This window comes from Eucalyptus grandis, chromosome 8 (assembly GCF_016545825.1).
Source record: "Eucalyptus grandis isolate ANBG69807.140 chromosome 8, ASM1654582v1, whole genome shotgun sequence".
Lineage (NCBI taxonomy): Eukaryota > Viridiplantae > Streptophyta > Magnoliopsida > Myrtales > Myrtaceae > Eucalyptus > Eucalyptus grandis.
This window is the reverse complement of record NC_052619.1, coordinates 59,653,494-59,670,170: the sequence shown is the minus strand read 5'-3', so window position 1 is coordinate 59,670,170 and position 16,677 is coordinate 59,653,494. Positions and strand designations below refer to the sequence as shown.

At 38.5% G+C, this 16,677-nt stretch overlaps 1 protein-coding gene across 1 annotated transcript; it reads left to right on the top strand.

The window, feature by feature from the left end:
- Positions 1-438: 438 nt before the first annotated feature.
- On the top strand, positions 439-3,293 carry LOC104417601 (disease resistance protein RPM1). Its single transcript, XM_010028850.2, has 3 exons — positions 439-1,309; positions 1,783-1,874; positions 1,989-3,293. Exons 1-3 carry the CDS (start codon positions 439-441, stop codon positions 3,291-3,293), a joined length of 2,268 nt encoding a protein of 755 aa, XP_010027152.2.
- The last annotated feature ends 13,384 nt before the right edge of the window (positions 3,294-16,677 follow it).

Here is a 16,677-nt window from a genome sequence, read left to right as displayed (position 1 = left end):
GCAACTCATCTTTACAGCAAAAGGCAAAATTACGAAACTTCCAAGTAAAAACCTCGAACGTTTCCCATTTGACTGAACATTTATTTGAGAACTAAAGGCAAATGGAAAGCCAGCGTCGAGATAGCAACGGAGAAGACCAGAGAATGACTGAAGACTTCTCAAATTTCTAAAGGGTGGGCCCCAATCTGCCCGTGACCATCACTCTATGGACTTAAAGTATGGCCTTACTTAGCACGTCTCAAGCACCCAACATTTTCTCAAAATAAAAAATTTGCACGATCATAGGGAGACTTCGCCAAACAGCTGAGCTCAAAGTCCATTTGGATGTTCATGCAAAAGGATCCTTTCTTTCGATTTCAAACAGTACCAGGTAATCTTGCTATACCCTCTTTTCTTCTTGAGTAAGCTTTGATCTCGCGAGATCAGTGAGCAAGAGAAATGACAGAATCCGCAGTATCCTGTTTGGTTGAGAAGCTTTCTATGTTCGTCGAGCAAGAGGTAAATCTATTGAAAGGGGTACGTGGAGAAATTGAACTCATTAGAGATGAATTTGAGCGCATGAAGGCCTTCTTAGAGCACACTGAGTCATCAAAAGACGATGACCCTGAGTTGAAGGTATGGGTGAAACAAGTAAGGGATGTTGCATATGATGTGGAGGATATTCTAGATGAATACACGCTCAACTTGGCAAGAGATCACGGAGATGGGGTCATGAGGTACCTCCACAAGATCAAGCTATCCATAAACAACTTGAAAGAGCGCTGTCATCTCTCCTCCAAAATAATAGATATCAGGACAAAAGTCCTCAGCATTAGCGAAGGGCATCGACGATACCATTTCAAGTCGTATTGCACAGAGCAAAGTGCGAGCGCATCCATTGGAGGCACCTCATGGCACGATCTTAGGGAGGACACTTTTCCAGTCGAGGAAGGTGAATTGGTGGGGATTGATCAGCCAAGAGAAGAGCTTATTAAGTGGCTTGTTGACGGAGAACCTGGACTTGAAGTTGTATCAATATTAGGGATAAGGGGTTCAGGGAAGACCACTCTGGCAGAAAGAGTGTACAACAATCACCAAGTAAAAGCCTACTTCCAAAGCCATGCATGGATTAGTGTCTCACAATCCTATAAGATTCAGGATATTCTGAGGGACATGATCGAACAACTTCATGGAGAAATTGAGCAACGAGCCCCACGAGGAATAGAATCTGCGAATAGCGTGAGGCTCAAGCAGATATTGAAAGACTTTTTGCACCAGAAAAGGTATGTCATTGTTCTAGATGATGTATGGAACTTGGAAGCACTAGAAGGTATAAAAAGTGCAATGCCCAATAGCAGTTGCAGTAGCCGAATAATAATCACTACTCGCATAGCTAATAGTGCTACTTTCTCATCCAACCAATCAAAATTTTATACCCGTAAGCCCTTGTCTCCAGAAGAGTCATGGACCTTATTCTGCAAGAAAGCCTTTCGTGGGAAACTCTGTCCTCCTCACCTAAAAAACCTTTCACGACGGATTCTGAAAAAATGTGAGGGTTTGCCACTTGCTATAGTGGCAATTGGTGGTCTTCTCTTTGCAAAAGATGTCCAAGAATGGGAGATGATTTCTCACGCCTTGCTGTAGAATTAGAAAGCAATGATAGGATGCAAATTTTCAGGAAAATTCTCAGCTTGAGCTATATTGATTTGCATTATAACTTGAAAAGTTGCTTTTTGTACTTGGGTTTATTTCCAGAGGATCGCGTGATTGAGTGTATGACACTCATTCGTTTGTGGATTGCAGAAGGATTTATTGAGGAAAGAGAACGGATTTCACAGGAGGAGGTGGCTCAAAGATACCTGAACGAGCTGATAAACAGAAATTTGGTGCAAATTGTAGAAACAAATTTAGAAGGAAGGCTAAAAACTTGTAGGGTACATGACCTAATGCGTGAAAGTATCCTTTCTAAGTTAAAGGATGAAAACTTTGTTTCGTTTTTATCTGACCAGACAAAAGAATTGCACGAACGAGTCCGGCGTCTGTCAGTCCAATACAACTGCAACAACGCACTAAACCAACTAAATCTCCCCAGCCTACGCTCTCTGCTCATTTTTCATTTAAGAACATCGTCTAGCACAGATGAGCAATTCTTCCCAACTAGCTCTAAGCTGCTAAGGGTTTTAGATTTGGGAGGATCATGCCTTCATAAGTTCCCCCAAGAAATACTAGTTTTTGTCCACTTGAAGTATCTGAGTTTGAGAAGGAGCAACGTGCGCATCATTCCTAGGTCAATTGTGAAACTCCAAAATCTGGAGACTTTGGATTTCGTATCTAAGATGCCTTTGGAGATAACCAAGCTCAAGAAACTACAACATCTTTTGGTGTATAGTGATGCAGAAATCACAACTTCTGTACCCTTTGGCATTAGAAAGGGATTTTTAGCTCCCAAGGGCATTGGAGCGCTGACGTCACTTCAGAACTTGTGCTGTGTAAAAGCTGGTGGTGGTCAAAGCAAGAATACAATGCAAGAGCTAGGAGGGTTAAGTCAACTAAGGAGGCTGGGTGTAAGGGACCTAAAGAAAGATGATGCAAAGGAACTATGCCACTCCATTGAGAAGATGACCAACCTTCAATCATTAGATGTGAATGCAGAAAGTGAGTATGACATTATTGATTTGGATTTTCTATCTTCAGCTCCCCCATTCCTTCGAGATCTATATATCGGAGGATGCCTGAAGAAGCTGCCTCATTGGCTTCCTCTGTTGACCAGTTTGACTAAATTGCGTTTGGCATGGACCAAATTGAAATCTAGCCCGCTTATTGCTCTCCAGAATTTGCCCAATCTCGTGGAGCTTTATCTGAGTAACGCCTTTGATGGGAAAACATTGGTTTTTGGAGATAAAGGGTTCCCAAAGCTCAAGAAGTTATTCTTTGCCAATCTGGAAAATCTTAGATTTGCGTTGATGAATGGTCAGGCAATGCCTTGCCTTCAGAGTCTCATCATTATTGGATGCAAGCACCTGGACTGGCAATCATTACTAGTTGTCATCCGTGGCCTTGCTAACCTAAAGCATCTCCAATTCTATGAGATGCCAGAAGAATTTGCTCTTGCGTTCTATCCGTACAGTCATAACATAATGAGGAAGGGTATTATGCAAGAGCACTATGAGGAGGTGATGGAACGTAACCCAAAAGTTTACTTCTTCTGGTGGAAAGAGGATCACAGGGAGCGACATGATCTTAGCCTCAATTCTTATGAAGTCATCAAGGGTAGGGTGATGAGCCGTATTGAGGTTATTCCTAAAGTTTCGTAGATCATAGTGATGTATTGGCCCTTGCCAGTCCCCTTGGTTTGTCATTGATCCTAGAGGACCATCGTCACAAGAAAGAAGATCCTTCTGTGCTTTTATGATTACTACCATTATCAATATATTTATCTAGACCTTTCAATACTTTTATCATTGAATTTACTACCCTAAGATACTCCAGTGCTATCTTCTTCTTCTTCTTCTTCATCTTCTTCTCCTTGTTCGTCATGATCTTTTTAGTGATCATTACATGTATTTCTTATTTTTTCTACATTTATTGTAATATCTTGACCAAGTCAAGAGTGGCAAAGCCCGAAGAAATTTAAAAAAAAATCAAGTTTTGGAAAGTTAAGGAGAGTAGGAAAAAAGGACACTCAGCTCATTTTAATCGAGAGCTCACACAGCAAATAAGAAGAAGAAAAAGGAAAAGGGAGAAAGAAGAAGAAAAAGAAGGAGAGAACGGGTTTTGCGTATTTATGCTAAGGACGCCTCGCCAAGCCAATTCAACTTCTTATTGCAATGTCTTGTAAGTGCTCGCATTTCTCATTCTTCAAATCAAAGTAAATTTTGAAGTTAGATCATAAATTCGGAATTATGTGAGAATCAAACTGCAAAGTCCAATTTTTGAGTTGTTGAGCTATGAAATTTCATGGAAATAATAGTTTATGATGTTATGGAGCCGTGAGTTTTGACAAGATTCGTTTTGGCACAACTGTTTGATCGGAGTGAGAATTTTAGGATTTCGTGTTCAAGTTTCACGTTGCGAACATATTGAATAATCGCTTTGGATGAGTGATTTGTTAATGCAAAGGAGTTGCTTCATTAGTATTGAAGTTTAATGTTGCCAGTTGGTCGTTGGGGTAGCAATTTACTCGATTTGGCGATGTTTCTTGCTTGTTTGATAGGATTGCCAATTCAATGGTTTGAATAATATTTATTGTTTGATCGTAGGCACTTCTAGGTGAGTGGTACTACATCTTCTTTGAATTTGTAAAATTCATGTTCTGTTAATGCTACATGATTGTATATCGTATGAATTACGAAATGGCATTACTATGTATCATCTTTCTATACAGCAGTAGCAAAGCAATGAGGGAGGGTATTTTGCAAGAATGCTATGAGGAGGTGATGGAACGTAACCCGAAGTTTACTTCCTCTGGTGGGAACAGGATCATTGAGAGCCATATGATCTTAGCCCCTATTGCTATAATGTCATCAAGCATAGGGTCATGAGTCGTAGGGAGGTTCTTCTTGAAGTTTCATAGATCATAGTGATATCCCCTCTGTCCGTCATGGATCCCTAGAGGCCTATCAACATGAGAAAGAAGATCCTCTAGTGTTTTTAAGATTTCTTCCACTATTAATATTTTTTTATCTGGACCTTTCAATTCTTTTATCTTTGAATTTACTGCCCTCATGTCCCTCAGTGCTATCTTCTTCTTGTTGTCGTTATCTTATGTAGTGATTAGTACATTTGTTTCTTATTTTCTGCATTTGTTGGATGAACTTTGATTTTGTTTTAGCCTAAATGGAGGCGAAAGAGTGATTTGACTAAAGAAATGAGAGGAATTACAATTTTCCTCTTGATAAATGACATGTTAGGGATGTGTAGATGAAAAAATCGACAGAGGATTCACAAATGTGAAAAAATGAAATAACAGTCAAAGGTTCACCGAACGTGTAAGATTTCGTGTTATTTCTCCTAAATTCACGCACGTTACTTTTAATCTTTCTAATACTTGAATATACTAGTTGTATGCCATTTTTTACAGATTAATTTTTCATCAATCCAAATAATATGTGCCCAAAAGTTTGGTACGGGATAAATCTATGAAACATATTAGTGGACTTGCCAATATACAGATATGCAAAAAATTGATGTACGATACATTAACAAAAATGCTTAGATTAGGCAAAACTGAAATTTCAGATTAGAAAGTTGCAGTTATGCAATTGAAGGGAGTGCAGACAGCTCCAAAAGTAGAGTGTAAATTCATTAGTATTTTTGTAATGAAGAGCAAAAAGGATGTTTTAATCGGGTGCATCGCAAAGGTCTTCTATTCTTATTGATTATTTAATTTTGAGTTGTCTCTTCACGGATTTCAATGACAACACCCAATCATGCAAATTTATCGCATGCTCTTTCAATTCCTGCTTTATTTCGCACAACATATTGTTTAAACATTCTAATACTCCTCATCCCAGTAAATTAAACTGTGACTTAAGATTCAACATGAAAATATATAATAAAGGAGGTAAAGAATGACTTGAAAAGATTTAAATGCCGGGTGTTACTCATATTAGCACCGTGGTGAATTGATGCCAACGGACTAGCCCAAATTAGTAGTAACTATGGCTCCGTTGCAGGCGTAGAACTTTTGTAATAACTCAGCTATATAGATCAATATGATGAGTGGATATGATCATGTTGATGAATGCTTATGATCATATTGGTTATTGAGTCTATTTAAGAACATTTTCATACTACGATAATGAAAACAAATCTAGAGTGAGCCTACTGTTGAGGTTGGACTGCCAAACTATCTTGTCTTAGCAAAATCAAACGACAATTCGTTTGGTAAAGAAGATAAAAATGCAGCTCCGATTTTCTATGAAGTTTTAAAAACCAATTTACTAAAAAGCTACCTTTCAAGGATTTTTTTACGGTCGTTGGTTCGCTATCCTCTACGCAGGATGATTAGAACTTGTACTTTATCCATTCCTCATCTTTGGTTCGCCATCCTCTGCGCTTCTAGGGACCGTGATTACGTTGACTTTGGGGAACCTAGGCAGAGCCAAGGAGGTTTAAGGGTTCAGGGTTGCTCATTATGCCACTTAAACAATTTGACAGAAAAGTCTACGGCCATTAAGGGAAAGACTTCATTAAGGGAAAGACTTGACTCAACAATTTATGTAAGATAGAAAACTTAATCACACAAAAATCATTGAGAAAATGTCAAAACTTTTTCTTTCCTAAAAGGGATAAGTGCAGTAAAAGTCCTAAAACTTACAAAAAGTGCAATCAAGTCCTAAAATTGTCAAATTATTTCAATCGAGTCCTAAAGTTAACACCGTTAACTTTTTTTAACGGAAAATGCTGACGTGGTATTTAAAATTAATTTTTATTTTCCATGTGGCTTTTTAAAAATTATTTTTATTCAATTTATTTTTAAAAATTAGATTTAAAAACTAAAAAGAAAAGCTAAAATTTATTTTTAAAAATTATATTTTTTAAAAGGCAGCTCAATTGAAACAATTTTTAAATCTAATTTAAAATAAAAAACAATTAAAAAAAGCCACATGGAAAATAAAAATAAATTTTAAATGTCACATCAACATTTTCCGTTAAAAAGTTAACGGTGTTAATTTTAGGATTTGATTGAAACAATTTGACAAATTTTAGGACTTGATTGTACTTTTTGCAAGTTTTAGGATACAATTGCATTTTCGTGACAATTTTTAGGACTTCTACAGCACTTATTTCTTTTTTTTTTTGGATAACCTAGGGAACCCCGTACATCCACAGCCAGCAAGCAAACCCTAGGGCCGCATGAGGGAACCACCACCCCATGCAAGCGATTAAGGCACCAAGCGCCTCCCTTGGGTTTCGAACCCCTCACCTTGAGGGCAAGGATTAACGGGGCCTTATCCAGTGGAGCCACCGCGGCAGGTGGTTCTACAGCACTTATCCCTTCCTAAAAAACAGAGACACAATTTTTCCTAGGATACTTAATCACATAAGTCGTTTTCTGTAGTTGCAAGAAGGCAATGACATTAACAGAGAAAAATTCCACACTGCATTTCGATGAAATTCGTCGACAAGGCGTTTGTCTTGCCCACTTCAACTCAAATCCCGCGTTTTCTGCTGACTGGACTATGAGTTGACCAGTCTCACAAGAGTAGAAAATTGCCAATTCCCAATTGTTGGCCGGGTGAAAGCAACAGTGCAACATAAAATTCTGCCACTAGGGTCCAATTAAACGCGGCTCGCTTGACTTGGCAGTTTGATAAGATGTGGCAATTAGTGTGCCATTGGAGTTGAGAAGTCATTGGAAGACTGCCGAATAGACAAGCGCAAAGCCCATTTACATGTTCATTCAAAGGATTCTTTCTTTTGGTCATAGATCGTACTAGCAAACTACTACAGCCGATTTCCTTCTTGCCTGAGTCTTGATCTCGTGAGATCAGTGAGCAAGAGAAAAATGGCAGAATCCGCAACGTCCCTTTTGGTTGAGAAACTTGCTATGTTTGTTGAGAAAGAGGTGAATTTATGGAAAGGGATACATGGAGAAATTGAGCTCATCAGAGATTAATTTGAGCGCATGAAGGCCTTCTTGGAACATGCCGAGTCATTGAAAGACGTTGACCTTGAGTTGAAGGTATCGGTGAAACAAGTCAGTGATGTTGCATATGATGTAGAGGATATTCTTGATGAATTCACTCTCCCCTTGGCAAGAGATTATGGAGATTAAGCTATCCATAGACAACTTGAAAGAACGTTGTCATCTCTCCTCCAAAATAACAGATATCAAGGCAAGAGTCATCAGCATTGGCAAAGGGCATTGACGATACCATACCTTTCAACATGGAAGGGGGAGGTGAGAGGTTCAAATCCCCACCTTCTCAGGGGGGGATGGGGATAGGGACGCATAAGTTTCGAGAGTGGGTTGCGACTCCCACGCCCTGCAAGAGGCAGGGCACAAGTTTGCGAGTGAGTGTAGAGTAGGAATAGAGTAGGACTGACAAAAAAAAAAAAGTGCTAGCACATCCAGTGGAGGCACCTCATGGCACGATCTCAAGGAGGACTTTTTTCTAGTCAAGAAAGGTGAACTAGTGGGGATTGATGAGGCGAGTGAAGAGATTATTAAGTGGCTTGTTGACAAAGCACCTAGACTTCAAGTTGTATCAATCTTAGGGATGGATGGTACAGGGAAGACCACTATGGCAGGATGAGTCTACAACAATCAGCAAGTAAAAGCCTACTTCCAAAGACATCAATGTCTCCCACTCTTATAAGATTGAGGATATTTTGAGGGACATGATTGTATAACTTCATGGAGAACTTTAGCAATCGATCCCTTAAGAAATAGAAAACATGAGAAGCACAAGTCTAAAGTAGATAGTGAAAAAGGCTTTAGCAAAAGAGGTACTTCATTGTTCTAGATTATGAATGGGACAAGGAAGCATTAGAACGTATAAAAAAATGCAATGCTCAATGGTAGTTTCAGTGACATCCCAAATTTTCACTTCTGATTTCAATGAAATTAATCGGGCATTTCATCAACGTGCCAATAGCGCTGTTCTCAGAGCTGATCACTCTTGAGATAACTAGACTATCTAGGGAAGCCATTAAGGAATTTTAATGCAATAGACTTGAGAATTCGACCAGGAATCGGCTATTTGACCGTGCTCATTTTTAGAGGTCATTACAGCACAGTTAAAAATTGATCAGGAATCAAAGATAGGTCGATTCGACTGGGATGTGTGGCTAATCATGGGTGACCCCACTAAATTGAAAAATTCTCGTCGGGCCGGCACTAGACTGATTTTTCTATCGTTTTGGTACTTTGTGTCCGTATTTGAATCCTCAAGATTTTCACGACAACTTAGAGTTGCCAATGTGTCGAGTGGGTTCATTGTGACTCGAAGAAAATTGACCACAAGTTATTTGCACTAAAATTTTTTGAAACTTACCTAGTAGCTTAAGTCACGCTAACAACGCACTAGAGTGAAATTAACCACGAGTTTGAATCCAATTTCAAAAATTGAAAGTTCTGTCATGTCACAAATCATTTTAGAAACGTCAACTCAGTCTCAAAAGATTTTTTTGAAAACCGAGACTTTTTGGGAAAAAGTCGAGGTAGGGCCATTTTTGTACAAAAAAGGTCAGGGATCGTTTTTGATTGTGCATTTGGGAAGCAAGATGGTTCAATTGGTGAGGAAAATACCAATTTGATTCTTGACTCGACAATTGATTTTTTTTTAGAGACCAAATTGGATTGAATTATAACATTTGTTTGTCAATTGAAGCAATTCTTCTTTGGCCATCCTAAAGTCAGCCATATTCGTGCTCTTTGCTAGCTGCCAAAATTGCGACTGTAGCTTGTCCCTTTTATAGTTCTTTGCCCAATTTGCGTATATGTGCCGCGCGCACACTCGATGTTCAGCATAAGGCAACAACTCAGCTATTGTTGGAACCAGTCCCTACAATAATTCAAAATAAGAAATGTAAGCAAATGACATGTTGATATTAAAAAGCAAACAATTGACCAAATTTTTCAAAAAGCAAATTTTACCTTTTGTTGGTCACTCATGAACGCCCACCCTGCCCCATTTGTTATCTCTAAATCAATCATCATTTTTTTTAGGAACCATGACCAATTGTTATTGTTCTCTACCTTCACAATAACCCAAGCCAGTGGAAACATTTGGTTATTTGCATCTTTTCCAATTGCGGCCAACAATTCTCCTTTGTTGTAGAAATCTCTCTAGAGTGTTTTGAAACTGACAAAACGTTTCTATCAGTCTAGTCCGGAAGTGTGCAGACCCTTGTACTTAGAGTTTGAAGACTTTCGGATCACCGAGACTCAGCACACAAGACTCAAGACTCAAGACTATTCTCATTGACGGTTTCTAATCCAAATGACGAAGGCGATCCAGAGCTAAAGTGTTTGGTTAAGGATTTGGTCTTATCGACTGGAGAAGATCTCTTGGCTGGATTTGATATAAGGGATTATTTATTCGAAATCAAGATCTTTTGAAGATCCGATGATTGACGAAATATTCTTGGAAACCAAGATCCTGATTGTATGGGCGAACATGATTGATGGGCTATCGACATGTTCATTTAATAGCTCGAATGATCTTCTTAATTGATTCTGTCCAACGGGAAGATTGGAAGAATTCCTCTGGTAAGTGCCAATGGGTATGATGGCATAAAGGAGTATGAAAGGAAGACGTTCCAGTTGTTCTAGTGCGTGCTCGATAGAGAAATTCTAGAGTCTGAAGCTTCTTGATTATTAGTCGATTCATATTGAGCGAAACCGTACACGCAAAGAGAGTCTATACTTAGTGATACCTTGAGGGAGTGTGGTAGATCTTCTACACCGAGAAATCAAGGAAGAACAAAGATCTTGTAATATCTCTTTGTTCATAGTGGAATCCAGCCAAGGGCTATCGGTGCAAAAGAGTGGACGTAGGCTTGAAATAAGCCGAACCACTATAAACCTTGTGTTCAATTTTCTCTTCCCTACTCTCGCCTTATTTTGATCGTTGTTTGTTTATTGACGAGAAAAATTGTCTCATTTCTATCAACTGTCTAGTATTGTGCGATTATCGGAAGAAATTACTCTTTATACCTATTCACCCCTCTAGGTACTTATACTAGCCATATCAATTGGTATCGAGCTCGTGTACTCACTTTATTTGAAGTGTTTTACTAAAGTAAAAGATCCATGGCTAGTATGCTAGCTCTGGGGCTGGTGGAAGGACAAAGCAATACTAGACCTCCTTACTTTGATGGAAATGACTACAACATTTGGAAAAACAAAATGAAAGCATTTCTTCGATCAAAGGATCCTCTGGAATGGGACGTTGTAGAAAAAGGAATCACTCCTAAAGTTGCATCTCGTCTCGGAAGAGGGAAAGAAACTGTTGAGACCGGCGGAATGTCTCGGAAGAGATAATCAAGAGACAAACTCTTGATGCAAAAGCTATATAATCTTTATATTGTGCCTTGTCACCTACTCGAATATAACAGAATATCTTCTTGTGTTACAGCAAAGAAGTCTCTGGGATAGGTTACATATCACCTATGAAGGAACTGATCGAGTGAAAGAGACCAAAATCAACATCCTTCTCGGTCAATATGAAGCCTTCAAAATGAGACCTAGAGAATCTATAACTGACATGTTTAGCCGTTTTACAGAAATTGTAAATGGTCTTGAAAATCAAGGACAACCAATTTCTGATCCCATGAAGGTAAACAAGCTACTGTGTGGACTCTCCAAGGATTGGAATCACATAAAGACTTCAATAAGAGAGACACAAAGAATCATGCCACTATCTATCGACGAGCTGGTTGGAACTCTTCAGTCTTATGAAGTGGAACGAATTAATGAAGACGAAGATCCAAAAGGTAAGAAATCCATTGCATTAAAATCAAATTATGATTCGATGTTACGATTCAAGATGATATGAACGATGAAGAGCTTGCTCTCATGATAAGAAGATTCAGAAAGCTGAATAGAAAAGGAAGAAGATTCAACTCAAAGAAACAAAGCTTTCAAAGACAACATACCAAGTCTGTTGATGATGATGAATCAAACAAAGATGTAGTTTGCTTTAAATGTAAGAAAAAGTGACACATCGACCCAACTGTCCTCTTCTAAAGAAGAAGAAAGGAAAAGCTGAAAAGTCTCGAAAGGCTGTCAAAGCCGAAACCTGGAGTGATACAGAGTGTGAAGAAAGTGATGATGAATATGCCAATTTGTGTTTGATGGCGCAATCAGACTCAGACTCAAACTCTGGATCAGACTCAGACAGTGAGTTTGAGGTAAGTAATTTTAAAATTCCTGTCAAGGTTTCTAAGTATATTGATGAGCTGTGTTTTAGTCTTAAGACTTCTCTTAAAAGGATTTCCGAACTTAAAAAGGAAAATTCTGTTCTAAAACAACAGGAAAACGTGTTGAAAGAAAGAGTTAAATGTTTAGACATGAATGTTTCTACTCTTAAAGAAAGTGAAGAAAATCTTTTGAAAGAAAATGCTCTTTTAAAAATTGACTCATCAAATATTTCAAAGAAATTTTCAATAGGGTCCGAGAAACTTGAAAAAATTCTTTCAGCTCAAAGACCTTATTTCAATAAGTCTGGTTTAGGTATGACAGCGAAACTATTCCCTTGATTGATTTTCCTAAAGTAAAAGAAAGAATTAAGCAAAGACCCTCAAGAGAGGCCTACAAAAATCATTTCAAGAAGGTTTTTGTAAAGTCTCGTAGGTCGAAATGCCCTCGGTGTTCAAAGTGCAATAGCCCGGATCACTTTGAAAAAGAGTGTCCTATGGTTTGGAAACCCATTAAGAAAACATGGGCTAATACTTGTTTATCTTATTAACACCAATGGACCCAAGAAAATATGGGTACCAAAGAAAGCTTGAGACTCTCTTTTAAATGCAGGTCTCCATCAAAGAAAAGGTAAAGTGGTATCTAGACAAAGGATGCAAGACATATGACATGAGACTCAAATTGCTTTATAAAGCTTGTTCAAGTAAATGGTGGAAAAGTCTCATTTGGAGGAAACAAAAAGGAAGAATTGTGGGATTTGGAACCGTGAAAATTGGAAATCTCACAATAAGTAATGTTTCCTAGTAGAAGGACTCAATTACAATCTTCTCAAAGACGCCAACTATGTGATACTGGTTTTAAGATCTTCTTTCAAGAAGGAATATGTTCTGGAACCAGTAAAGACTCTACTCAGTCTTTCATGGGTTGTAGGCATGGAAATATCTATCTCTTGGATGTGAAACCGAATGAATCGCAATGCTTAATTTTAATTCAAGATGAAGCAAGCTTGTGGCACAGAAAGCTTGGTCACATCAATATGAAGCAGTTAGCCAAAATCTCATCAAAGCAACTTGTTCGTGGTCTACCTAATTTATCATACCAAAAGTCTGATCTATGCACTCCATGTATATTGGGAAAACAGGTAAGAAATTCATTTAAGCCAATAAATCATGTCTCTACTAATCATGTACTGCAGCTGCTGCATATGGATCTCTTCGGACCAAATCCGTAACCCGAGCATTGGAGGTAAGAAATATTGCCTAGTAATCGTGGACAATTACTCCCGATTTACTTGGGTATATTTCCTTGCAAGTAAGTCTCGAAACCTTCTCGTATTTTGAAAAATTTGCTAAAAAGGTTCAAAATGAAAAATGATATGTTATTTCAAGTATAAGAACAGACCATGGAGGTGAATTTGAAAATCAAGATTTTACAAAATTTTGTGATGAATCCGGCTTTAAGCATATGTTCTCTTCTCCATACACTCCTCAGCAAAATGGAGTTGTGGAAAGAAAGAATAGATCTCTTCAAGAAATGGCTAGAATTCTTTTAATTGAAAGTAAGATTTCTTCACGGTTTTGGGCTGAAGCTGTTTCAACAGCGTGCTATATCATAAATAGAGTCTTTTTAAGACCTATTCTAGAGAAAACCCCTTATGAGATATTCAAAGGTAAGAAGCCTATTGTTTCGTACTTTCATGTGTTCGGTTGCAAATGCTTTATATTGAAAATGCAAAAGATCAAGTTGGTAAGTTTGAAGAAAGATCGATGAAGGCATCTTCATTGGATATTCTACATCAAGCAAAGCCTACAGAGTCTATAACAAGAAGAGTCAATCGCTGGAGGAATCCATGAATGTCAAATTTCAAGATTCAATGCAAAATGAATCCAAATGACTCAACATGAAGAGTCCGAACCTGCTCCGCACTCTCCAAAGCTTACAACTCAAGAAGCATATCGACTGGAAGACCAAAGATCAAGTTGTTCGTGAAGATTCAAGTAAAGAAAGAGATCATCAACCAAACAAATCAACCAAGAATCGGAAGCATAAGTCCAAATATCCCAAAGATCTCATTATCGGAGAAAATTAATGAAGGAATTCGCACCAGATCCAAAAGGCGCGAAGAGTCTAGTGCTGTGGCTCTCATCTCTGAAATTGAACCAAAAGCATAGAAGAAGCTTTATCTCGATGAAAGCTGGATTGAAGCTATGCAAGAAGAGCTCGATAGTTCAACATTAATGATGTCCGGGAATTGACATCTAAACCAAAAGGTAAAACTGTTATTGGAGCTAAATGGGTGTTCAGGAACAAGATGAATGAGAAAGGAAAAGTCGTAAGAAACAAAGCAAGACTCGTGGCCAAGGGATATACGCAAGAAGAAGGGATAGACTATGATGAGACTTACGCACCAGTAGTAAGGTTAGAAGCTATTCGATTATTGATTGCTTTTGCTTGTTATAAAAATTTCAGGTTACTCCAAATGGACGTCAAAAGTGCCTTCCTAAATGGATTTATCCATGAAGAAGTTTATGTGGAACAACCACCAGGGTTAGAAGACCCAAAGAAGCGGACTCGGTCTTCGGGAAAAAGGCCTTGTATGGTTTAAAGCAAGCACCTCGAGCTTGGTACGACGTGACTAAGTAAGTTTTTAATACATAATGGTTTTGTCAAAGGTAAAGTAGATACTACTATATTTATCAAAAAAGAAAACAAAAGCTTTTTACTTGTTCAAATATATGTGGATGATATTATTTTTGGATCCTCTAATGAAAGTCTCAGGCAAGAAATTCTCTAAGTCTATGCAGATGAGTTTGAAATGAGTATGATGGGAGAGTTAACCTTCTTTCTTGGACTTCAAGTAAAACAATTGAAGGAATGAACTTTTATTCATCAAGAAAAATATGCTAATGATCTTGTCAAAAGGTTTTGACTGGAAAAGTGCAAAAAGACTGACATACCAATGTCAAGTTCTTTGAAGATAGACAAAGATGAAGAAGGGAAGAAAGTTGATCAAAAGCTGTACAGGAGTATCATCGATTCACTTTTTTATCTTACTGCCTCTAGACCTGACATTTTGTTGAGTATGTGCATCTGTGCTAGGTTTCAATCAGACCCTAGAGAATCTCATCTCAGTGCTGCGAAACGTATTATTAAATACGTTGCTTCATCTCCAAGCATTGGTCTTTGGTATCCTAAGAAGGGAGACTTTAATCTTCTTGGATATTCAGACGCAGATCTAGCCGGTTGTAGAGTTGATAGAAAGAGCACCTCGGAACTTACCAATTGCTTGGGAACAGGGGCGGTGTCTTGGTTTTCAAGGAAACAAAACACCGTGGCTCTCTCTACAACGAAGCGCGAGTATGTAGCTCTTGGAAGTTGTTGTTCGCAAATTCTATGGATAAAACAATAGCTACAAGACTTTGGAATTGAAGACTCATGCACTGAGATTAGATGTGACAACACCAGCGCAATCAATCTTACTAAAAATCCAATCCTTCACTCAAGGGCAAAGCATATAGAGATTCGACATCACTTCAAAGAGATCATGTTTAAAATGGAGAAATCTCGATTCAATTTGTTGAGTCAAAGAGCCAACTAGCGGATATATTCACAAAGCCTTTGGAGAAGAATCAATTCGATATCATCCGTTCCGGACTCAACATTTTGAAGCTTGAGGAAATCAAAGTCTAGAGACTCTCAAACTCTCGACTCGGACATTCACGGCTATAGACTGTAAGTTGTCTTAATATTCAATCTCGAAAAGGTACGATCATTCGTTCAGTTATATTTGATTTATCTTTAATTTCCGAGAAAAACGGAATCTTGTCTTTTCAAAAAGATAACCTCTATTTAAAAAGACAGTTAACGTTTTTAAAAAAGGGACGACTGTTCACTTTCCTTTATGTCGATTGGCTTTTTCCTTTTTAATTGGGTTATATATATACAAATCGTTATTTTCTTCGCTTAACTCCAAAACCCTAAAAAGGCATTCTCCTCCCAATCTTGTCTCGACTTCGTGTTCATTTTCGAGAAAGTTGTCATCTTTTCTTGGGAAAACGAGTTAAGGAATCTTTCAACGACAAGAAATGATGTCTTCTTCGAGAAAGTATTCAAGAATTGCGGCGGGGACCACAGAGAATGAGGGAGGGTCCTACCCATTTCGATCTCACCAAGGAGGAAGGTTACCGAGACAGCAACAGAGCCCAATTCACTCTCAACCACGTCAATCTCCATCATCTACCCCACAGGTGTGGGACAACAACTGCAGGAAGAAATAATCGATGAAGCAGACCCTATGACTTCCTTAAAGACAAAGGGTATGGAAATGAGTATGTCTTTTTGCGACGGATGGAGGATTTGGGAATTGCTTCCAAAGGAAAGGCCGAGGAAGCACTTGTGAACATTCCAAGTGACCCTCGTGGGGGATTGAATCCGACCGACGGAATGACGATGATAAACTATTTAGTGAATTCCAACCCAGATGGGTGTTGCTGCGAAGGTGAGGGAAAAAGAACGGAGTTGTTCAAATCAAAGGAACAGGAGGATCTGTTCTTCAAATTGTTGAAATGTGGGGTGATAAACCCCAGGAGCGTTGATTTTGACTTTCTGGATACCATCAATGTGAACTTGCATGAGAAGTTCAATCTGCTTCAACTAGAGCAATTTTGCTCTGACACCACAGACGGCTATGCACAATTGATAGCATATTTCTATTCGAATCTCAGCTTTTTAGATGCGAATAGAATATCCTTCATGTTCGAGACCAAGACTATGTGGTAGATGTGGACATGTTGGCGAGACATAATTGGAGTTGAAAGAGGACGGTATCA

Coding starts and splice junctions, on each gene's coding strand:
- LOC104417601 (XM_010028850.2), top strand. CDS start 439: ATGACAGAATCCGCAGTATCCTGTTTGGTTGAGAAGCTTTCTATGTTC. Junction 1,310..1,782: donor GAACTTGGAAGCACTAGAAG/GTATAAAAAGTG, acceptor TGTGGATTGCAG/AAGGATTTATTGAGGAAAGA. Junction 1,875..1,988: donor ACAGAAATTTGGTGCAAATT/GTAGAAACAAAT, acceptor TTATCTGACCAG/ACAAAAGAATTGCACGAACG.